The 24,260-nt window shown below is 39.1% G+C and overlaps 1 protein-coding gene across 2 annotated transcripts in view; it reads left to right on the forward strand.

The window, feature by feature from the left end:
• sufu (suppressor of fused homolog (Drosophila)) overlaps positions 1-24,260 on the forward strand; it is a 126,234-nt gene that overhangs the window by 44,280 nt on the left and 57,694 nt on the right. For both annotated transcript variants that reach the window (XM_059652962.1, XM_059652963.1), the window contains exons 3-8: positions 1,863-1,999; positions 11,071-11,213; positions 14,652-14,737; positions 21,503-21,575; positions 22,349-22,502; positions 23,433-23,553. In XM_059652962.1, coding sequence (XP_059508945.1) covers positions 1,863-1,999; positions 11,071-11,213; positions 14,652-14,737; positions 21,503-21,575; positions 22,349-22,502; positions 23,433-23,553 — 714 coding nt within the window. The remainder of the gene's footprint in view (positions 1-1,862; positions 2,000-11,070; positions 11,214-14,651; positions 14,738-21,502; positions 21,576-22,348; positions 22,503-23,432; positions 23,554-24,260) is intronic.

Raw genomic sequence — 24,260 nt, forward strand, 5'->3', positions numbered from 1 at the left:
GCCCCAAGATGGCCTTCCATATCAAGCAGATGTTCACCTGCACATCCGCCAATGTGGTATATTGTATCCATTGCACCCGGCGTGGCTACCTCTACATTGGGGAAACCAAGCGGAGGGTTGGGGACCACTTTGCAGAACACCTCCGCTTGGTTCGCAACAAACAACTGCACCTCCCAGTCGCGAACCATTTTAACTCCCCCTCCCATTCCTCAGACGACATGTCCATCCTGGGCCTCCTGCAGTGCCACAATGATGCCACCCGAAGGTTGCAAGAACAACAACTCATATTCCGCTTGGGAACCCTGCAGCCCAATGGTATCAATGTGGACTTCACCAGCTTCAAAATCTATCCTTCCCCCACCGCATCCCAGAACCAGCCCAGTTCTTCCCCTCCCCCCACTGCATCCCAAAACCAGCCCAGCCTGTCTCCACTTCCCTAACCTGTTCTCCCTCTCACCCATCCCTTCCTGCCACCTCAAGCCGCACCTCCATTTCCTACCTACCACCTCATCCCGCCTCCTTGACCTGTCCGTCTTCCCTGGACTGACCTATCCCCTCCCTACCTCCTCACCTATACTCCCCTCTCTACCTATCTTCTTTTCTCTCCATCTTCGGTCTGCCTCTCTCCCTATTTATTCCAGTTCCCTCTCCCCATCCTCCTCTCTGAAGTGTCTAAGCCCGAAACGTCAGCTTTTGTGCTCCTGAGATGCTGCTTGGCCTGCTGTATTCATCCAGCTCCACACTTTGTTATCAGCCTTCTAGACTCTCTGCTCTCACTGTAGAGAATAGCAGTTACTCCACTAACTATGCTTTCCCTTATTAGTTACAACATTTGTCTTTTCTTCCCTAACCTGAATGGAGCTCTGTACCATAATACATTGGTCTTATTGCTCATCACCCTGTGTTCTTTGCCATACCCACACTGGGAACAAGAACCTCAATCTTATTGGATAAGGGAACAGGCCAAGACTCCTCCAAAGCTAAATTCCTCACTTGTAGTCAGACCATCCTGCCCCTGAGCATGGACAAAATTTGATGCAATTAATCTAAGCTGTGTGACTGTCTCCTGATGCACCAAGTCCAGGTAATGTAATGTGTAATTTCCTTCAAGGTGATAGTGAGCTATGAAATATAATTGAGTCTCTCACTGTCTTTCTGATGGACAATGACAGCAGCTCAAGGTTTGAGTTTGGTAAATAATTTGGATAAATACTTAAAACAGTGCACTATGCCACAATAGCAGAACTGTCAAAAGATGTTTGTCTTTTTTAAAATCCATTTTAAATAAATTGTGGCATTTAAACTTTAACTATTCAGATTAGGTTTTGAATGGCTGTACAGTTTTGGAATTCACTTTTGCTGGCAATGCTGACAGATTACAAAAGCCATCTAAAGCTGACAAAATTTCCACTATAAATGGTAGGTCCTGTATCAGTTGGCATTCTTTTTCCCTGGTTGCTGATATAGTTTCCTTCACTATTATTTATGTCCTCTGTCAAGGAAGAAAATAATCAAAAAATGTGCATGATAGTGTAGGAATTTATGCCATTAATTTCACTGCTTGCTTTTACTGATACAAGACTTCTTATAAAATTTTGTAGCTAAAATAATTTCACTGGTCAATTGTTTTTCTTACGTTCCCCAAACCTACAATGTTACAACTGTAATAAAAATAACTTTCTGCAAATGTCAGTGTTTTCAGCATCTTTGTTCTAAATACAAGCAAAATTTGAATTGGATAGCAGTGTTGTCTTTATCACTTGTTATATTTTAAAAAAAAATTGAAGGTGCATGTAACAGTTATAATGAGCAGGTAAATAATGAATTATAAAGTTTCTTAAAGACAGTTGTTTTTTATTTAGATTTACAGGACTGGAAGGACCAAGCGGTTTTGGTTTTGAACTGACCTTCCGGCTAAGACGAGAAACTGGGGAAACAGCGCCGCCAACCTGGCCAGCTGAGCTGATGCAAGGCCTGGCTAGATATGTATTCCAGTCAGGTAAAGTTCAATAAGTTTTGGTTTGTTGATATTGTGTAAATTGTAGAAATATTGTAGCCCAGATTTTGCTTCTCACAAAACAATGCATCTTTTACAGCTGGTGCATCATAAAGAACTCAGTGTAGTACTGAGTCAATTTGTAAAACTGTATTGCATTTTTTGTTTTATCTCCCCTGCTGAGTCCAATTTAGCTACTCATTGTTGTGCCTTAACAGTAATGCCTCCTGCCTTTTATAACGTTGGGGACCCTCATGAAGGAATTCTTACTACCTGAGCCAAATACAGTCTCTTGTGATCTATTTTATCCTGTTTAAAATAAAAAATGAAATGGCGACGAGAAATGTAGCATCCTGACAAGTGACGTTTCACATCAAAACAAGGACTTGTATGTAGGAAGCCAGATAAGGAAACATAATAATTTGGAATTTTCAAGTAGTGGATATATTTGGACTGTGATATGATTGCTGCTTTGAATATATTTGGCAGAGTGATGATTGGAGGCTCTCGGGATTTATTTGGTAAAATATATTGTAACAAAAGAACGAGCAACATACCCATTCTAGACCAACTTTTCTCCCATAAATGAGGTCAATGACCTTTTAGTACTGTATAGGTATGCTATGGACAGTTCAACTTTTACCAGTTTTTCTGTTGGCAGATATGCTTCACATCCAGCTTTTTGATGTTTGCCTGATGCAGTGTGCAATGGCGTATTTTTCTTTTCCGCAGTCTACCAGAATACTCGATGTCCACATCAAATTTCATAAACATTTGCCCTTTCTCTAGCTCTTGGTATTCTCTCAAAGAAGCAGGAAGCCAAAATTCAGAGAATTTTGAAAATGGAGGAGAGTATAATTTCCGGGGCAAAGTTTGGTTTGTGACCACTTTACCAAGGCCTCAGGCACTTTTTAAAACCACATACATCATAACGGTCAATAACAGCTCAAACAAACACTTGCAAGCAATTATTTCCATTTCTTTCAGTTTCGTTTCTTAATTCCTCATGCTTTTTTAGGAAGTCATAAAACTTTATTTTCATTCCTATCATTTGAACACCTATGAACAGGCCACCATTTATTGCTCATCCCTAAATAGCTGTCCTTTCTTTACTAGACTGTAGAGGTTGCAGGGTTGGAAGGTGCTGCCGTTTAAAGGCTGATGATGCTTTCTGCAATGCATCTAGGCCATCTCTGGAGGTCCCCAACCATCACACATGCCAGTCTTCAATTTGATTCACTCCACATGATGTCAAGAAACAGTTGGAGCCACCGCAAATATTATGGACCCTAACAACATTCTACTAAATAATACTGAAGACTTGTTCTTCAGAATCTGCATGACTAGCCAAGTTGTTCCAGAATAGCTATAAAGCTGGCATTTACCCGACAATGTGGTAAATTGCTTCGACATATGTACACAAGCAAGACAAATCCAACCCAGCAAAGTATCACCCTAACGCTCCACTGCGGTCATCAATAAAGTGAGGGAAGTTGTCATCAAAAGTGCTATCAAGCAGCACCTACTCACTGATGCCCAATTTGGATTCTGTCAGGACCACTGAGTTCCTGACTTCTTTATGCCTTGGTTCAAACATGGACAAATGAGATGAAGTCCAGAGGTGAGGTGAGATTGACTGCCTTGATAACAAGGCCACATTTGACAGACAGTGGCATTAAGGAGCACTAGCAAAAATGAAGTCAGTGGGAATTGGGGGACCCTTTTGTTGGTTGGATTCATTTCTGACATAAAGATAAATGACTGTGGTTGTTGGTGGTCACTATTCTCTGCTTCAGGACATCTGTGCAGGAGTTCCTCAGGATAGTGCCTTAGGCCCAACCTTCAGCTGCTTCATCAATGACCTTCCCTCCATCAAAAAATCAATGGTGGGGATGTTCACTGCTGACTGCACGTTGTTCAGCATTATTTGCAGTTTCTGGGTTAGTGAAACATTCCAGGTCCAAATGCAGACAAATATCCAGCTTTGTGTTGACAGGTGGAAAGTCAAATTTGCACCACATGCATGCCTGGCAATGACAGTCTCCAATAAAAGACAATTTAACAATTGTCCCTTCACAATCAATGGAGTTATCATCACTAAATTCGCCACTATCAAAATCTGGGGGGTGGGGTGTTACTATTGACCACAAACTAAACTGCATTAGCCATTTCTGTGTTGTATATGTCTATGACTGACTCTATGTACAATGGCTGCAAGAGCAGATCAGAGGCCAGACTACTGCACTGAGTAACGTTCCGGAGTCCTCAACATCTTTCCAACACCACCAAGGCACAAATCAGGAGTGTAACTGAATATGCCCCAGTTGTGTGGATGAATGTGGCTTCAACATCGCTCACGATTCTAGATCGATTCATGATAAAGCAGTCAGCTTGATTGGCAGTTTCTCCACTACTGATCCTCAGTAGCAGCAGTGCATCTATAAGAAGTACCGCAGAAATTCATGAAGGCTGCACCGACTGCAAGTTCCCCTCCAAAGCACTCACCATCTTGACTTGGAAATAGACTGCTGTTTCTTATCGGCTCAAAATCCTGGAATTCTCTCCCTAATAGCATTGTTGGTTGACCTACATCGCGCTGATGTTTAAGAAAATTTGTAACCTTGTCCATGTTTGTGATTAACCATCATGTTAATTAAAACTAAAAATAAATATATGGTCTGATAGACTAGGTTTCATATTGGAATCCACCTTCTGTGGTGACACCAGTAGCTGGGATCATAACACTTATTGTACCTAAATACTAACTTCTTGCAATTCATACATTAGGACATCCAGATCTCTGTGCATCTCGAAGCTGTGTCACCATTTTAATAACATACTTGTTTTTTTATTTTGGTTTTGTTTTCTACAATGTACAATTTCATGTTTTCCCATTTATACTTCATCTGTTAGCTGTTGCTCACCCACTTAGCCTGTCTATCCTTTTCCTCTCCTGCTCTTAACAAATTACTTTCCTACCTAGCATCATTAGTATATTTAGCAACTGGACCCATATTCCCTTCATTTAAATCATTAACATTGTTGTAAATCTTATTTTCCATTATTAATTCTACAGACTCACTTTCTGTAGAACCAGTATTCACTCTGTTAGCTCTTTTCTCTTTAAACATTGATAGAAACTTCGTATCTGTTTTCATATTTATGACTAGCTTTCTTTAATTTATGTCCTCCATGTTAATTCTTTCATCAATATTTGCTGTTTTTTGTATTCTGTCCCATATGCTTGCCACTCCTCATTGTGCAATTTATATGCTTTTTAGTTAACCACAGATGATGGGAGTTCCACTTGGAATATTTTTCTCATTGGAATGCATCTATTCTGTGAATTTTGAAGTATCATGATTGCATTTCTGTTGACCTACTTCTTAATGTATGGGTTAGTTGAGTTAATCAATTATAATCGCTGACACCTAGGGGCACCTTCATTCTGAGCCCAGTAATTAATCAAATCCTGAACCTTCCTTTCTACCAGAGATAATAGGAACTGCAGATGCTGGAGAATCCAAGATAACAAGGTGTAGAGCTGAATGAACACAGCAGGCCGAGCAGGAATGCTGATGTTTTGGGCTTAGACCCTTCATCAGAAAAATAGGCCCAAAATGTCTGCTCCCTGCTGTTAAGATGCTGCTTGGCTTGCTGTGTTCATCCAGCTCTACTCCTTGTTATCCCCTTCCTTTCTACCAGTTTCCTGCAGCTTCTTCCTCTCTCCACTCTCCTACATCAGTCTCTCTCCCTCTCCTTGTTGTCCTCTTTCTCCTCTCCACTCACCCAGCCCCACCCCCAAGCAGCCACTCTGTCTTTTCACATGCCCCTTACATAACCGCATGACTGTCGGTTCTGATATAATGCATGTTTCTACAACGGATTTAATGTGATTGAAGAATTGTAGAGTGCTATTTGTAGAATGCAAACTTTCCTTACCTGTATTGGCTATAACCATCTCCATCATTTTAAATGTGGCAGTTATTGCTTGATTTTCTTATAATTAGATTGCACAAGAAAGGAACTGCCGTGTTATATCAGAAATGACTATATTCTTGTAAATGTTGTGCAGGCAATTTTGCTCTCTCGCCCTCTCGCTCTCTCTCCCTACCCTCCGTGCAGACATTTTATCTTCCAACATACAGGTACCCCCATTTCCCTACCCCACTCTTGCAGGTACTCTCTCTTTCTTATCCCCCTCGCAGCCACTCTGTCTGTTCCACTCCCAATGCAGCTTTCTGTTCACCCATCACCCCTACAGCCTCTCACTTTCCTGTCTTCTCCCCCCACTCCACCTTGTTTAGTAGAGGTAAGACCAGCAAAGTGGAAGTCGTCTTGTAATATGATTAATTTTTTTAATGTTGGGTTGTGATGTCATTAATATATTGAATAATACTGTACATCAAAAGCTTACTGAACTCTTGAAGAGAAAGTGGAAATGTACTCCCTAACAAGATATAAATACCAGCTGTTAAGAAACTAATGTAAATGTAGAAAATGATATCTATGTTTCTTCATAGAAATTGGATAAGTTTATATGGAAGCCTAAATAGAATGTTTATATCCATGTACAGTAATAGTGCAGCTTTAATAGTGTTGGAATTCCAATTACTTGTTAAGGAATGGGAACGTTGCTGACAGTGGCCAAAATTCTCAAGCCATTGCCTGAATACAGTGGAAAGAACATTTTATTTTTTCATTGGCTATCACATCGTGCCATCTGTTGGAATTTAATAACCTGGAGCTCTGAAAGACTTGTAAAATGTCCTATTGTATAATTTGCTGATGTATCCACAGGCATTTATGACAGAATATTGATTTCACTCCCATTATTTTGTTTCTGATATTTGGTGCTCTGAATTAGATGTTGCCTGGCAGTTGATTTACCACAGGACTTCTTTACATAAATGCATAACAAAAATTGGAGAGGTGACCAAAATGGTAAATATGTAAACTTCATTTTGGATACCTAATGCAGAATCTGGGATTCAGTTAGTGTGAGAAGACTTTCTTCTCACAATTATTCTTAAAATCTTCATTTTAAATGTAGAATCGAAGAATTCCAAAAGTGTGGAAGTGGGCCATTCAATCCATCAAGTCCACACCAGCTGTCTGCAGAGCAACGCGCTCTCTCTCTCCCTCCCTCCCTCCCTCTCTCTCCCTCCCTCCCTCTCTCTCTCTCAGCTGCTCAGGCACAAGAGAAGTACACTGTTGCATTATTGATGAACGAAACCATCATTGCAATAATGATGGAGAATATCTTAGCAGGCCCTTCAAATGAAACCATCAGAGCTAAGAAATAAAAAACAAATGATTACTTTTCTGGGCTTATACTACAGGCTTCTTGTAGGAAACAGAGGAGCAGATATCTGTCAAGATGCCTCTTAAACGTTGTTACTGGATCCGTCTCCACCATCTCCTCTGGCAGTGCATTCCAGGCACTTACCACCCTCTTAACTTAATCGTATCAAAAGGCCACTTTGTGCTCTTGCTTTCTGTTATCTTGATTAAGCAAAGGATTCATCCATTCTAATGATCTGTTTACTAAGTGGGTTTCAGAAATGCATTTTTGAACAAATGGGATTAAAAGCAGCATTATTTCTTTTTAAATGACGAGCCTAAAAATACACAATGGAACCAAGATAGAGTCACCACTGGAAAGAAAGCCGATTTAAAGCTTCATAACTTTACTAGGTGTTAATGCTCAGAATATCTAAAGACTAACAAAGAAAATATCTGTTCCATTAAGCGTATAACATTAAACAACGTGTGGGTATTCTTGTTTCATTCTTTCAATAGAAATTACATTGTTAGTTTTCTCAGCAACTAAGCACCTGGGCTAAACATTTATTCTTATTTTAGGTTCTTTCTTACTTAGTAACTACTTTACTTTATACAGCTAATCAATCTCAACGCAGCCTGTTTAAAAAAAAATTGTACAGTTGCTAAAATGGTCATGTGAGAGCACACTAGAATGAACTATAAACTGTAAAGATTCCATTCTTGACTCTTGTCTTTACGTCAAGATATTATATATGTCAAATGCTCAATTGATTCTATGGTGAATAATCCCCACAACGCATTACTGCTTTGATGTCCCCTGGGAAAAACATCGCATCCAGACCCGGTTTTTCACATGCAAATATACCAACTGTAAATCTACCTGTTTTCTGTCAATTTTACGAAATGATGTGCCATTTTCCTTGCGTATTTAGCAAATACCATAAAATTGCTACTGACAGGTGAATAGATTGTTCGTTTGTTTGTTTGTTTTCAAATATAGTATGTGAAAGAATTGATCAAAGCTGAACACATTTCTGATGAATGTTTGGGAGCATAACACCTTTAGCAGCATGAAATGTGGGCTCCATGCTCTAAGTGGGACAGGGCATGTCAATCCAAGAGGGGCAACACAGTTAGGCAAGCGAATGAATTAGCTTTACATAGACTTTCTTTCCAGTGGTGGCTGTATCCTGGTTCTGTTGTGTGTTTTTAGGCTAGTCATTTGAAAAGAAATAATGCTGTTTTTATCCCATTTGTTCAAAAATGCATCTCTGAAACCCACTTAGTAAACAGATCATTAGAATGGATGAGTGATAATGGGAACTGCAGATGCTGTGGAATCCAAGATAACAAAGTGTGGAGCTGGATGAACACAGCAGGCCAAGCAGCATCTCAGGAGCACAAAAGCTGACGTTTCGGGCCTAGACCCTTCATCAGAGGATGAAGGGTCTAGGCCCGAAACGTCAGCTTTTGTGCTCCTGAGATGCTGCTTGGCCTGCTGTGTTCATCCAGCTCCACACTTCATTAGAATGGATGAATCCTCTGCTTAATCAAGATAATAGAAAGCAAGAACACAGGTGGCCTTTCGATAAGATAAGTTAAGAGGGTGTTAAGTGTCTGGAATGCACTGCCAGAGGAGATGGTGGAGACGAATCCAATAACAACGTTTAAGAGGCATCTTGACAGATATCTGCTCTTCTGTTCCCTACAAGAAACCTGTAGTATAAGCCCAGAAAAGTAATCATTTGTTTTTTATTTCTTAGCTCTGATGGTTTCATTTGAAGAGCCTGCTAAGACATCCTCCATCATCATTGCAATGACTGTTTCGTTTATCAATAATGCAACAGTGTACCTCTCTTATGCCTGAAACTTCTGTAGCCTGGAATGTTGAGCTATTGGTCCTGCCCACCCTTAAACCTGTGCTGAATGCCAGTTCAGGAAGTATTCATTCACTGACAAATTAAGGAAATTCAATAATGCTCTTCAGGAAGCCTTTGAAGCAATCTATTTTTCTTGGCTATGTGAAAGTTGTGTTGGGACAGTTGGAGTGATTATCAACATGGGATCTAGGAAGATTTCTCACCATGTGTTAATCAAATGCAGCTTATGAACTCCAAACCGCACCCCCCATCTTGTATACCTCACATCCCTATCTTATCATGTACTGTTCATGAAATAATTTGCCACACCTCCACATAATCATCGAGAGACTGGCATCCCTTATGCCTGCACTATCTTTAAACCCAAATGAGCACTGTCAGTCTGAATTGCTCTGTGCAGGACATTGCATACAGGGGATACAGGTGCTGCATTTGCAAGCAGAAACAGGGTGGCCTGGCTGGACAGGATAGTGCAGATGCAGAAAGTCCTCTTTCTCTAGGACTAATAGTGGGGGCACAACACCAGACCATACCAGCTTGGCCCAAAATTGCCTGGATCTGTGAAGTCTAAGCTATATGGAGGATTTCCAGCAGTGTAGGAAGAACGTCAATGAATTCTCCACTTTGTCAGTCTAAGTGCCTTAATCTTCTGTTAGAAATCTCATGCACTCACTGTCTCTGCTGTTGTCCCTGCCTCCATCCAAGACTCAGACTCTACCATCCTCGTTATTACTTGCAATATCTTCCCTCATTTGCTTTCCACCCCAATCCCCGACACCACTAACCCTGCGTGCCCTCTGCTGCCAACTCGCTCAGGACACCTGCTTACTTGCACAAAAATAACAGCTGTGCCACCAACTTCCAGCTCCATAATTACCTGTCACTCCTTCATTCTAGGAGGAAAAGGCCTTACAAAAGGCAGAAAGTGACAAGAAAGGTGGTGTGCTGCCTAACGTTTGGCTCCTCACCCCTTATGAGGAGAGGACTGGTGTTAGAAGCTTTCTTGACTTACTGTGCCTGGCTGCTTTGACTGGAGGCTTTCTCCACTGACTTGACTGAGGACTGCTGAAAGTATGACAAGATTCCTAGCTTTGTTCTGTGCTAACCTGCATGGCAGGCATGCTGTGAGCATCCAAATAGGCTGAATGTGAATGAGTGCTTTGACAGCAGATAAGCAGGCTAGAAATGAGCCTTGATTCAGGCAGTGAACCTGGTGCATTTTCCTGAGTGCAGTTTCCTTGCTGAAGCATTGCCGTGACATTTGCTTACGCAGCCTGAGTGCAGTATTGAAGTGCAGAAGCATGCTATGAGTGGACCAATGTCGTGTCATGAGGTTGGCAAATGCTGGAAGCCAATGTCCGTAGATATGGCATGTGGTGCCTATGAGCAAAGTTTGTGCCCAGTGTCCAACATGGAGACTGTTCACAGCTAGCAACAAGCTGAAGTCATCAGTTACTCACTCCAACTTGCATGTTGAGAATTCTTAGCATCTAGCTTGTTCTGCGCTTTTGGTAAGAAAGGAAGCTGAATATTAACGAGGTTAGTTGCCACGTTGAAGTGCATAACAAGCTCTAATTTCCTTAATTTGTCAGTTAGTGCTGCCTATCAAGAAACTTGTCTCATCACTCGGCGAAAGTGTAAAAGATGTAGCACGATGCTCCCATCGTAAAGATAGGCCTTGCTAGAGTTCTTGTCCAATTTGCCACAAGTCTGACCATAACCCACATCCCTCAAACCCCAATGAAATTCCACCCATTATTTGGGAGGTTGTGGAGAAACTGCCTCTACTTTCCTAAGTTGATATATCTTAAAAATCTGTAACCTACAAATAATACATGCGATCGACCATAAACAGTTGAGAAGGAAATAAAATGTATTCCACTTCGAGCTTTTTTTTAAATCACACAGAAAACACGTTATGCAGTGGTGATCATGTTTCTTGGCACAGTCCCTTGGACAACAGTGAATCCAGAATCCAACATATGTTGCTGACAGAGGACCCACAGCTGCAACCAGTGCATACACCCTTTGGAACAGTTGCATTTCTCCAGGTATTGTCTCAACCAAATAATATGTTCCACTATTGCTCGTGATGGGTGCTCTACAATTGAAAATTGTAAAGCCTGCAAGAAGAACATAAAGGTCTTTTTAAAGACCAAAAGAACTGTTATAAATGCTATAAATCAGGAACAAAAACAAAGTTGCTGGAGTAGCTCAGCAGATCTGGCAGCATTTGTGAAGGAGAAAAGAGTTAACGTTTCGGGTCCGGTGACCCTTCCTCAGAACTAAAAAAAAGGTTTTTTTAGGTACCCATTTTCCGACTCTTGTTTAGAATTGCTGTTCATGTTCCCAATTGAAAAGTTTAATGAAACAAAATGTGCCCAAACAAGTGTGACCTTTCAAAGTTTGAGAAATCTCAAACAATTCCATTTCTGAAAACACAGGAATATTTGGCTCATTCTCACCATTTACTTTAGGAAAATAAGCTGACTATTGAATAGTAGAATTCTTTGTCTTCAGAACAGAAGTTATGGTTTCCAAAAACATTCCTAGGAAAGTTATTGAGCTGAGTTCTAGATGACGTTCATCAAGGTAATTATCTAATGTGTTCAGCAATAGAATTGTGGATGATGGTTATTTTACTTTATCAGTTGCATGGATATTTCTTTTAATCTACAAGAAATTTTGTTAATTTTCTTGATAAAGCATTCTACTGCATATTCAGGAGGACTTATGGCAATAATTTAGATTGATCTATTGTCTTTAATATGGATTATTCTTGGAGGTGATTTGTGAGGTGGGCTAATGGAAATAAATACAAAAAACGTGTTCAAAGCAGTAGATTTGAAGCAGGTTCTTCTTGAGATTATGGGTATTAAGAGTAGAGCTGAAATTTTTGTTACAAATATTGGGGTAAATGAAAAGGGGGAAAGAAATAGTCGAAGTTGGGGGACCAAAGGATAGAGTGTCTGTAAAACTGGAGGGGTTTATGACAGTCGGATTAGAAATGATAGATAAATGAACTTTGGATCAGTAGTTGAGTTTCAGACATGTTGACATCAATGGTTAGGAGATTAATATAAAGTAGTTACATCAGTAAGTGCAATTTTTGAGTTGTGCTCACTTCCCACACGAGGAAGACTTGACCTTTGTCTGTATCACCTCAGAACTGGAATTTGCTATGTTGAGGATATCAGGCGTAAAACGTTGTGGAAAATAGCTGCCTAATTTTATGCTTTGAATTTTGGCAATAATTTAATCTACTAACACTAATTAACTTAATCAAGCAGGCACATGGTTATGTCTGTAGCACTGAGAGTGCCATTATGTACTCTGCAGCTTTAGAACAACTGTCCATCACTGGGGCTATATTAGAACAAATGATTGAGAGCCTGGTGAACAAAACATTTTTGGGAGTTGAGAGATGAGAGGAACGTAAAAATATGGGCTGAATATTCCTGTTGCAGTGCTTGCTGACCATTGGCTGCCTGAGCAAATGATGACATAACCCTCTAAAGTGTCAAGAATTTTAGGGAACTTAGTAAACTTGCTGGTCTGTTTTGATATCTTGGAACCCTATTGCCAGGTTCCAAGATTACTTGAAAATGTTAGGGTTAACATGAAATTTATGTAACTGGGATTTAATATGAAAATATTTTGAACTGTGGACAAAATGTGATTTGGCTCATTATCTATTTTGTTGGTTGTGCAATTAATCAGGTTCTGTGGAAACAGTAATGCATAGCACCACAGAGTGGTGAGATGTGGATTTTACATCTATGTTGCATTACTACAGGGAAGCAGAATTTGAGAAACTCACTCGGAAGGGAGAGGGAGCAGAATTTTTTTTGGTGCACGCAGCTGTTCATCTTTCTGTACTTCTTTTGGAATAGAGTAGTTGAGGTTTATCTCCAGGTTCTCTTGTATGCTTTCAGCATTTGTTCTTTAAAATGCAGTTTGATACTGTATAAGGTTGAAGTTCCTATGAATGTCCTTTTTAAAACAAGAGCTTAGCATGATGCGACTTATAATGTTACAGAAACTAACTCAGCAGTCTTATTGATATAAACATCTTAGTTCATCTGCTGTTTTAAAAATAGTCAAAGTTGTTATCCAAATTCCTACATGCAGTGTTCTAAATTCCTCGTTCTCGATTGCATGCAAATTAATTCATCTATTCTGTGTTCCATGAAGAGATGGACTTCCAAATGTACAATGTTTGGTATCCTCCATATGCCTTCTCTAAAAATCGAAGGAAATTGTTGAGTTTATGAATGACTGAATTGTATGGAATTAATATTGTGTAAGTGATAATCTTGCCTCTGTAGATCTGTGAGCTGTAGAAACTTGTAGTTTTAAAGTGTACATGTTCTAATGAACTTCTGTTGATGTTGTAACAACCTGCATCAAGTTACAATCTTCCTGGAGTTAGGAGATGTGTGGGAAGGAAAGATGCACAGTGTTTGACCTTACTTTAAAGATTGCTCCTGATTCTAGAAGTATGCAATTTCATAAGAGCATTATAAAATGTCTTAATAATGGAACATTTATGCATTTAACAATTGCATTTTATTATGAAATTTTAAAAGAAATTCTCAACTGGTTACATTTCTTTTTGGCAAATTGTTCCAGTCATTCTGTTAAGCCAGTCAGCAATATACAAGCTTAAATCTACTGTATACTTAATTAGTGGCTTTAAAAATGAGCATTGTGACCACAATATTGTTTATCAAGAACATTTTTAAAATTGAGGTGGTTTTGCTTTCAGATTATTTTCTGATCAAAGACTAGTCCTTTTGATTTTTTTTGCTGAAGAGGCTGAATTGTTTAGGAGCAAATCTGATGACATTCTAGGTTTGAATTTGTTACTGAATCTTTTTAACATTTATTTATTTAATGTGATGTTGTCAAGGTTGGCATTTGTTGCCCTTGAATAGGATGGATGGTGTAGCCATTTCAGAGAGTAGTTTGTGGATTTGGAATTAGAAGCCAGATTTCCTCCTCAGAAGAATATTAGTGAACCAGTGAGGACTTTTTGTATGATCATTACCATAGTCATCATTACTGTTTTCAATTCTAGATATTGGATTCGAATGCCACCAGCTGCCCTCGTGGGATTTAAACCAGAGTCCTTAGAGCGTATGTTTTGGGCCTCTGGTTTATTATTCTGTTGACATTACCATTATAAGTCATCTCCCATTTAGTTTGCTGTAGCCCTCCATTTTGAAATTCTTGAATTTAGATAAATTTTTGCAGTCCTATGTTGCAGTAAATAGCATATAGATTTAAATTGGGATTTGTAAAATTCAATTGGTTAGAAAAATGTCTTTCTAGTAAAGTTTCTGCTGGCGTCCAGGAAGCATAGAATATTGATTGCCATTTTGATTGTTCTAAATTGAAACATAGTTTAATTTTGCCATATTTACATACAATGAAACACTTGTACAATTTCTCTAAGTCCTTCCTTAAAAATGTTTAATCCTTATCAGATTGTTGGAGTTTGTACAGAAGAACTTCAAGCAGCACAGCAGTGGAATGGCCAAGGGATCTTGGAGCTTCTCCGGACTGTTCCAGTGTAAGTCAGTTGCAAATCTTTCATGTTCAATCTATCATGGATCCCTACAGTGTGGAAACAGATCATTCGGCCCAACAAGTCCACACTGATTCTCGGAAGAGCATCCCACTCTTGTCCTTTCAACCCTGCATTTCCTTTGGCTAACACATCTAACATGTACATCCCTGGACACTGGGTAGTTTAGCGTGGCCAATCCACCTAACCTGTACATTTTTGGACTGTGGGAGGAAACCCACACAGACAAGGGGAGAGTGTGCAAATTCCACACAGACAGTTGCCCAAGGCTGGAATTGAACCTGGGTCCCTGGTGCTGTGAGGCAGCATTGTTAATCACGGAGCCACCGTGCCATACACAGAGTCAGTTAAAAAGTGACATAGCTTATCGTCTGACGGATTTACAGAGTTGGCCAAATTTTCGGGCACTTAAGAAATCCTGGAAAATGGTATGAATTTAAGTTGAGCTAGGTGATCGTTCAGGATCTCACTGAATGGCAGATTCAGCTTAAGTGGGTCATATGGTCTTTTCTTGCTCCTACTTTGAGTTTATATGAAAGCGTTTAGAAAACATATTTACATATTCAACCAATTTATGTCAAAATAAGTTCGGTTCTGGATTCTTATATAGATGAATTCTGTAAACACATCTATTGTGCACATATTCATTGTTTTTATTTTCAACTTCTGCCTACAGTTCAGGACTATTTACTAGGATAGGTGAAAATAACATATTACATGTAGTGCTACTTTTAAGAAACTTGTGAATTTTATTTGATGGTTGTCGTCTTTGTTCTCACTAACAACCATAGTTTATTCTGTATGTTCGATTTATTTGTTGTTTCATGTTAGTTTACAGAACTACTGGTATATTTGTTCTGAATAAAACAGTGCTGAGGTATCCTTGTTTTCAATTCTGTAACTCAATTAGTACTTTGAAGCATAGTTTATTATAAAATTTTAAATATGGTATCACCATCAACTATCATCAATTTGGATGATGCACACTTTATAATTATTTGTACATCATTATTGATCTACATTAGCTCCCATCTTCAGGGGTTTATTGAACTTGGGAGCATTTCGAGGCCATTCTTTTAGCCTGCTCTGCCAGTCTAGATAATGGCTGATCATCTACCTCTTCACCATTTTCTGACAATACCACCATTGTGTTTAGTTTCGATCTCTACATTAGTATCTAGAGATCTATCAATCTCCATCCTGAACTTGCTCAGTGATTGAGTTTCCACAGGACCTCTGGAGTAGAGAACTCCAAAGATTCACTACCATCTGGGTGTAGAAATTCATCCTCATCTCGGGGTTGAATGGTTCGCTTCTCGTTTTAATACCAATATTCTATTGAATTAAGCAAGCCATCTTCACTCCTGTACTCAAATCTTCATGTAATAAAGGCCAACATGCCATTTGACTTAGTAATTGCTTTCTCCTGTGTGCTTACTTTCAGGGACTTATAAACAAGAACACCGAGGTCTTTTTTGAACATAACACACCCCAGTGTCTCATCTTTAAAGGAATACTCTACACCTGTATTCCTCTAAATTCTACCTAAATAACCTTAGACTTAGTCACATTATGTGCCATTTGCCATGCTCTGGCTCGCTCAGTCATTCTGTCTTGATTTCTGGGAGCATCTTTGCATCGTCCCACAGCATGCATTTCCACATAGTTTTGTGTAATATTCGCCAGTTGGAATGTGCCAGTTTTAGTGTCTTCAAAGATTCCTTGCCCCATGTCTTTCCTTTCACTGTAATTTGCAGAGAGTGCAGTTTGAAGGAAAATGGTGAGTGCAAACAGCTATTGGGAGATTTTTGGTCACTTCTCCGTGTGTTGAGGGGTGGTGGGCGGAGAGAGATTGAGACCCTTTCTCTTTGCAAGCTGGATGTGTCTGATGCATTTTCCCTGTACAAGACTGAAACCACTTGCTGAGGATTGTTACTATCCTGAGCCCATAACAACTAGTCCTTTGCGGTGGTGGGCGTGGTAGCAGTGGCGAAGAATTAAAATGCTTGAATCAGGCAACATTGTAGCTACAACTTGTTCCACAGTTTCTTTGGTTTAAAGCAGTTTTTTTTCCCTGTTATTGGTACACATTTTCAAAAACGATGGTCATGGCACTACTAATATTTCTTTAAGTCTCTTGCTCCAAGGTATCTGAATATGCTTGTGAGAAAACCTTTTTAATATTAAAGATGCAATATGAATTCAAGTCAGTGCTATGGTAAAACCCTGCCTTGCTGGAACATTTTTTTTCAAAAGAATGAGAAACATAATTTTTATTGGACAATCGAACAGCCTGTATGATTTTCCATATCTTGAACTTTAAATCACTCATTCTGTACTTAATAAAATGAGAGCACTCTGTTGTTTGGAATATTATTACCGTAAAAAACAGTGTTTTTATTGGTGATGTATTGGACAACATTACAAGACAAGGGGACCATCGTTTGCAATACATAAGGTATTGATGATGCCGTCCTATTAGTAGACTCACCTGAGAATCTAGTGCATTCTTGGCCATCTTGTTCGATGAGCAAGCCAGTGTAATTATGATGGAAAGTGCAGCAATATTGATTTGCACAGCGAGAGAAGTGATCTTAGAGCTATTGATCTGATGACAGGAGATATCTGTTGCAGATGTTGACTTGAGTCTGATATTCTGATGAATGCGACACTCCTAAATTCTTCTGGCATTCATCTGCTTTCCTCTTTTTACAACAATAGGTTACATCCTTAAATACCATAATGCCATTTTTTTTTCATGCTATATGTAAGGATTATCTGTGTTGAAGAGCACAGTTAAAGTAACCTTAACATATAAATTAGGTCTGTCCAACAAATGACCTGTGGGCCAGATTGCAGTCTTCAAAGGGGCTCTGTCTATCTGGTGATCCGTAATTCACATACAGGTAAGTATCTTTGGGGAACTTTTGCAAGATGCTACCCCACTCAAACTGTTTCTATCCCATGTTTACTGCTGATTGTTTGGCTCAAGAGGTTAGGATCAACAAACGTGCAAGGGAAACTGTCTTTGGTCAGAGAAATGCTGGGTTGTCCAACCATCCATAACTTCTTTTGCCCTGTGACCTAGAAAAGGGAATGGCACTGAGTCTGCTGGTCATGTAATATCAAGACTGACAGCAAGAACTTCTTTTGAATGTAAAGAAGGAAAGGTGAAGCTAATGTGACTATAAGTCCCTTGGAGAATAAAGTTAGGGGAATCTGGAAATGGTAGGGGAGTTGAACAAATACTGTACCGGTTTTCACATTAGAAGACACTAATAGCATTTCAAAATTACTAAGTATTCAATAGGCAAAAGAAGGAGAGGCAATAAATACAATAACAATCACTAGGGAAACTAATAGGCTAATGATAGATATGTTTGCTGGACCTGATAAGATGCATCCTAAGAGATTAAAGAAAGTAATTTACAGAGATAGTGGGTATACTGGTTACAATCTTTCAGGAATCCTCATTCTGGAAAAGTCCAGGAGGATTCTAAAATTGTCAATGTAACACTTTTATTTTGGAAGAGAAAATGACTGTAGGGTAGGTAACTTGATGTCTGTTATTAGGGAAATGATAGAGCATATTCTAAAGGATGTAATAGCATAACATTTTGAAATACGTAATATGATCCAGCAGAGTCACCATGGCTTCATGAAGGGGAAATAATGCCTGACAAATTTACCAGAATTCTTTGACAAGGTAACAAGCAGGATAGGTGAAAGGGAAACTATGGAAGTAATACATTTGAATTTTCAGAAGATGTTTTCCAAGTACCACGCATTATTATTACTAAGACACAAACACATGAAATTTGGAGGTAGTATATTAGCACAGATCAAGGATTAGATAATTAGTAGAAGACAGTTGGGATAAGGTTGGGGGGAGCCGGTTGGAGGAAGCATATTTTCAGGATGACAGCCTGTAACAAGTGGTGAGCCACTGGGCTCAGTGCTCGGGCCACAGTTATTTACAATTGTGTTAATGTCCTGGATCAGGAAATGCATGTATTGCAGCCAGGTTGGAGGTGACACAAAAATAGGTGGTAAGTTAATTGGTGAGGATGATGAGTCTGCAAAATTGTAGAGAGATATAGGTATATGATTTCTGAAGAAGGGTCTAGACCCAAAACGTCAGCTTTCCTGCTCCTGTGATGCTGCTTGGCCTGCTGTGTTCATCCAGCTCTACACCTTGTTACCTCAGATTCTCCAGCATCGGCAGTTTCTACTATCTCTGCAAAGGTGTATAGACAGGTTCAGCGAGTGGTGGGGGATGCCTTGGTAAATGGAATGTAATGTGGGGAAATGTTAGGTTAAGCACTTTGGCAGGAAGAATGTAGGAGCTGAGTATTATTTGAATGAAATACTGCAGAAAACCACATAAGAGGGATTTGGAAGTCCTCGTCCATGAATCACAAAAAGCTAGCATACAAGTTCAGTGGGAATGAAATGTTGGCCTTTATATTCTGTTCCCTTTGAAATAAAATTAGGAAGTTTTGCTAAAATTATACAAAGCTGAAATGCTGTGAACAGTTTTGGGCCCCTTATCGAAAGAAAGATATACTCGCTTTTAAGATAGTTGGTTCACTGGGGTCTGCTTTATGAGGAGAGGTTAAGTAGATTAAGTGTGAACTCATTGTAATTTGGAAGGGTGAGAGGCAATCTGTTGAAACAAACAAGATTCTTGGGGGATGTGACTGGGTAGATGCAGAAAGATTGGCAACCAGTGACAAGTGGTGTCCCGCAGGGTTCGGTGTTGGGGCCGCAGCTGTTCACTTTATATATTAATGATATGGATGAAGGGACTGGGGGCATTCTGGCGAAGTTTGCCAATGATACGAAGATAGGTGGACAGGCAGGTAGTACTGAGGAGGTGGGGAGGCTGCAGAAAGTTAGTTTAGGAGGGTGGTCCAGGAAATGGCCGATGAAACTCAACGTAAGCAAATGTGAGGTCTTGCCTTTGGACAAAAGAATATGGGCATGGACTATTTTCTAAACGGTGAGAAAATTCATAAAGCAGAAGTACATAGGGATCTGGGAGTGTGAGTCCAGGATTCTCTAAAGGTTAACTTGCAGGTAGAGTCTGTGATTAAGAATGCGAATGTAATGCTATTGTTTATCTCGAGGGTTGGAATATAAAAGCAGTGATGTGCTTCTGAGACTTTATAAAGCTCTAGTTAGGCCCCATTTAGAATACTGTCCAAATTTTGGGCCGCACACCTTAGGAAGGGCCTACTGGTGCTGAAGCGTGTCTGGCGGAGATTCACATGGATGATCCCTGGAATGGTAGGTTTAATGCACAATGAACAGCTGAGGATCCTGGGAGTGTATTCATTAGAGCTTAGAAGGTTGAGGGAAGATCTGATAGAAACTTACAAGATAATCCATGGCTTAGAAGGGGTGGACGCTGGGAAGTTGTTTCCGTTAGGTGGGGAGACTAGGACCCGTGGGGCACAGCCTTAGAATTAGAGGGAGTAAATTCAAAATGGAAATGAGGAGACATTTCTTCAGCTAGAGAGTGGTAGGCCTGTGGAATTCATTGCCACGGAGCGCAGTGGAGGCCGGGACACTAAATTTCTTCAAGGCAGAGATTCATAAATTCTTGATCTCACAAAGAATTAAGGGCTATGGGGAAGAGTGCAGGGAAGTGGAGTTGAAATGCCCATCAGCCATGATTAAATGGCGGGGTGGACTTGATGAGCTGAATGGCCTTACTTCCACTCCAATGTCTTATGGTCTTAGGTTGTGGAGAAAAATTGAAATGTGTGTCGCCGGGTAAAAATGTTGGACCAGCCTGATACAAACAGTGCATTGCTTTTGCCTATGAATCAGCCGTCATCTCCAAGAATGGGACTTCTACTTATCACATCAATTGTACCTGGCAGTAGTGACAAATGTAAACAGTGTAGATGCAAGCCAGGTTTATTCTTTTCAGGTCAAGCTGTATTTGGGCAAAAGTTGCTGTGGGAAGATCATAGGTCAGGCTGGTAAAGATGTGTTTGAAAACGCACATGTGCAGTTCCCTTTCAATACAGAATTTGTCACTGAAAATGACGAAGCTAAAGATGGCAAAAAGGTAGTTGGTTTCATGGATAAATATAAATATACCATATTGACAGGGAAATATTTTGAATCGGTTTTTATTTTAGAATTAATTGCAATGCAGAATTGATCAGAGTGAACTTTAAGTGTGGAAATTAATGATCAATTTTTGATGACCTGTGCCTAAAGAATTTAACCGAATAATTAATTAGTGTGTTAATGAAAATGAAGTCTTGACAGCTAATACTATAGCAAGTTTTGGAATCCTGAAAATGCGGTAACTATTGGACAAAGGACCGCTGCCATGATTTTGACAACCAAACGATGAGCCATGCAGATGTTTGGGGACGTTGCTTAAGAGTTTGTGGAAATTCTGTTCGATCATGCTTATGGTTAAATGATTAATTTAATCTATCATAACCGAGTCAGTGTGTATATATGATGGTGCCATTTTGAAAAAAAAACACACAAATTTGGGACAGGCCACATACTAAATTCATTGCAGTGTGCACTAGACAAAGTGCAATGTAAAGGCAGACATTACCAAGCAATTTCAAGAATTTTACGTACTTGTTATGCATTATTATTCAGTGAAATTAGTTTTAATTAATTTGTTAAATGTTTGCTTCTCAAGATTACGATAAGTATGAGGCAGATGCTAGAAATTTAGTATGGATATCTAAAACATTATACATTGCTTTACAGTGCAGGTGGCTCATGGCTAATCACAGACATGCGAAGAGGAGAGACTATATTTGAAACTGACCCCCATCTGCAAGTAATTATTCACTTGTATCAATTATATCTTTTTTTCTCAGAATTCACACATTCCCAAAAATATTTTTGTTTGATCTTCAGAATTAGTGTACAATAAGCCTTCCACTTAAAGTGCAATTTTTTTTAACTTGTAAATAAATCTTACTTATGACAATAATTATTCGCAACAGAAATAGAAGTGTTTCTTTCTTTAAAAGGTAATTATGCTTTACTGGTGTTGTCTTTGTTTCCACTGATTGTATGCCTATGGCAGCAAATTCTCCACTACCCACTTATTCTAACCAAGTGCCTCCCTATACTGGCACATTTCAGATGGAAACATTGTGAGGAAATCACAGGAACCAGGCAGTGTTCTTCATTTTGCAATGCAGTATGTTGGCTAACAACGTCAATGCATGATTTTTTTACTTCTTTAATTTTCTAATATAGTTAAATTATTCATTGAGTTTGTGTAAAGATGTGGTATTAAATGTAATGTTTAACAGTTCTTTGGACATTACTTTCTGAAATACAATGAAAACCAGCATAATTTGGATAAAATATTCACCACTTGAGAATTAACACTTTTGAAGTCTAATGCACTAATATGCAGCAGATTTAATGTACAGACAATAACTTTCCAGGACTATTACTTTGTAATGAATCACCTGAATATAAAACACACGGAATGTTTTACAATTTCTGTAACAATAAAACGAATCATCTGATTTGAAATTTTGATTGTTGTGAGTCATATAATCAAATACATTTACTGCTTTTATTTTCCCCTCGAAGGAAAGAGTGGACAAAGGCATAGAGACTGATGGTTCAAACCTCAGTGGTGTGAGTGCAAAATGTGCTTGGGTGGATCTAAGTCGCCCACCAGAAGACGAAGAAGATAGCAGGAGTATTTATCTTGAAATGCAGCCAAGACGTTTGTCAGACAAAGGTAAATCTTGAGTTTAAACATGTAATTCCCTAATCACAAGAAAGGGCAGAGCTTGAGTCCACTGTTAGAGCCCTCACAGAAGTATTCTGTCACTTCACACCACCACATACTGGGCACAGCAAATGCATTCTGCAATCTCGATGTCAACACCTTCCCTATGCCTGTGCAAACACCCACAGCAGGACAAATCCCAAAGTTATCCATTGCCAGCATGGCATCTCCAAAAAGTTGACCAAACCTAAGATAGTACATGACAGAGCAGTGTGATTGCCTAACAGCCTCAAATCAAAATATCTTGACCTCAAAATGCCACTTGGGTGGACTGGCATGGGACTTTCATAATTGTCCAACTTCTATGCTTGTGTATAGACCTCTGCAGCACAACTTTGAAATGCAATACCAAGAAAAAATCTGGTTTCATGTTTCATTGAAGGCAAGAAAGTGTAAGCTTAAATGTTCTATCAACTGGGATAAAGCTTTCAAAATTAATAACCAAGAATGCAATAATATTTGCATCTTTGGCATTTTGGAAGTTGGAAGCAACGGTTTATAGAGAGGAATTGTGTTGCAAAGCAGCTTAGTTCACTGCAATGGAGACTTGGACATTAATTCCAGCAATGGCTTGATTATAGATCCAGCACATGCATCAACGAGCTGAACCCAATCAATGTTTTTATACTGTTGCCCCTCGCCAAGGCAAATTAGGAGTGTAGTGTTTCTAATTTCAGCCTGAATACTTCTTTCTCAAAACCACTGATCAATTCCTTGAAATTTTTATTCAAAGAATTGAAATGTATCATAGCCCTGTTAGATTGTCTCCACAAAATATCCTTGTGTATAGGAGTAAGTATAACAATGATTATAAATGAATAGTATCTTTTTGTTTGAGGATTGCTGATCACTACTTGAAATATCTTTTTCTAATTTCAGATACAGAGCAGATCAGAGAAGTCTTGCGTAGGGGTCTTGAGATGAACACCAAGCCAATCTTGCCACCAATCAGTTCCCAGAAACCACAGCAACAGAATGGAATGAACCATGATCGAGCATCGTAAGCCTTTATTTTTACAGTTTATACTTCTAAGTAATCCACAGCCTTTTGAATTTTGCATGAGTTTTTATGTTTTAGGTGGGGAGGGAATGAATGTACTGCATTGTTAAAATTGTTGAAACCTCCCATTTGACATTCCTCAATCCTAATTCTGCTTAGTTTTTTTCCCCAAAGACTTTATCCTTAGAATAAAAGAATGGTATTGAAATTGATTTTATAGTCTAATATATACTGTTTACAAAATTTAGCAAAAAAAACCTAGTTAGAGATATATTTTGGGCAATAAGATGATTTAAGCTAGCTTCATGGTAGATTACAAGGGGCAAATTGTCTTATAAACAAGAGAAGAGACAAAAGAAAGGAAACAGTTCGATTTCCTTTTGTCAAATTATATACCATTAGGGAATGGACTTCATAATAACTTAATTTCTCGTAAGAGGGTAGTGCACTCATTTCAGTTATCCCATAATGCTTACAAAAGGGCTATATGGACCTGTCAGAGACAGCTGGGAATCAGAAGTTAAAATGATTTTAAGCTGAGACAGTTTTCCACAGGCTTCCATTTCCAGCTGTGATAGTATCAGAAGAAGGATTCAACAAAAAAAACCATCAAGGTTGCTTCTCCCTAGTGGTATTTAAGTGGTAAAATAGAACAAAATAAAACTGAAGAGCTCTGGTTAACATTTGTAAAAGAATTGTGTTTCTCA

Source organism: Stegostoma tigrinum, chromosome 20 (assembly GCF_030684315.1).
Source record: "Stegostoma tigrinum isolate sSteTig4 chromosome 20, sSteTig4.hap1, whole genome shotgun sequence".
NCBI classification, from domain to species: domain Eukaryota; kingdom Metazoa; phylum Chordata; class Chondrichthyes; order Orectolobiformes; family Stegostomatidae; genus Stegostoma; species Stegostoma tigrinum.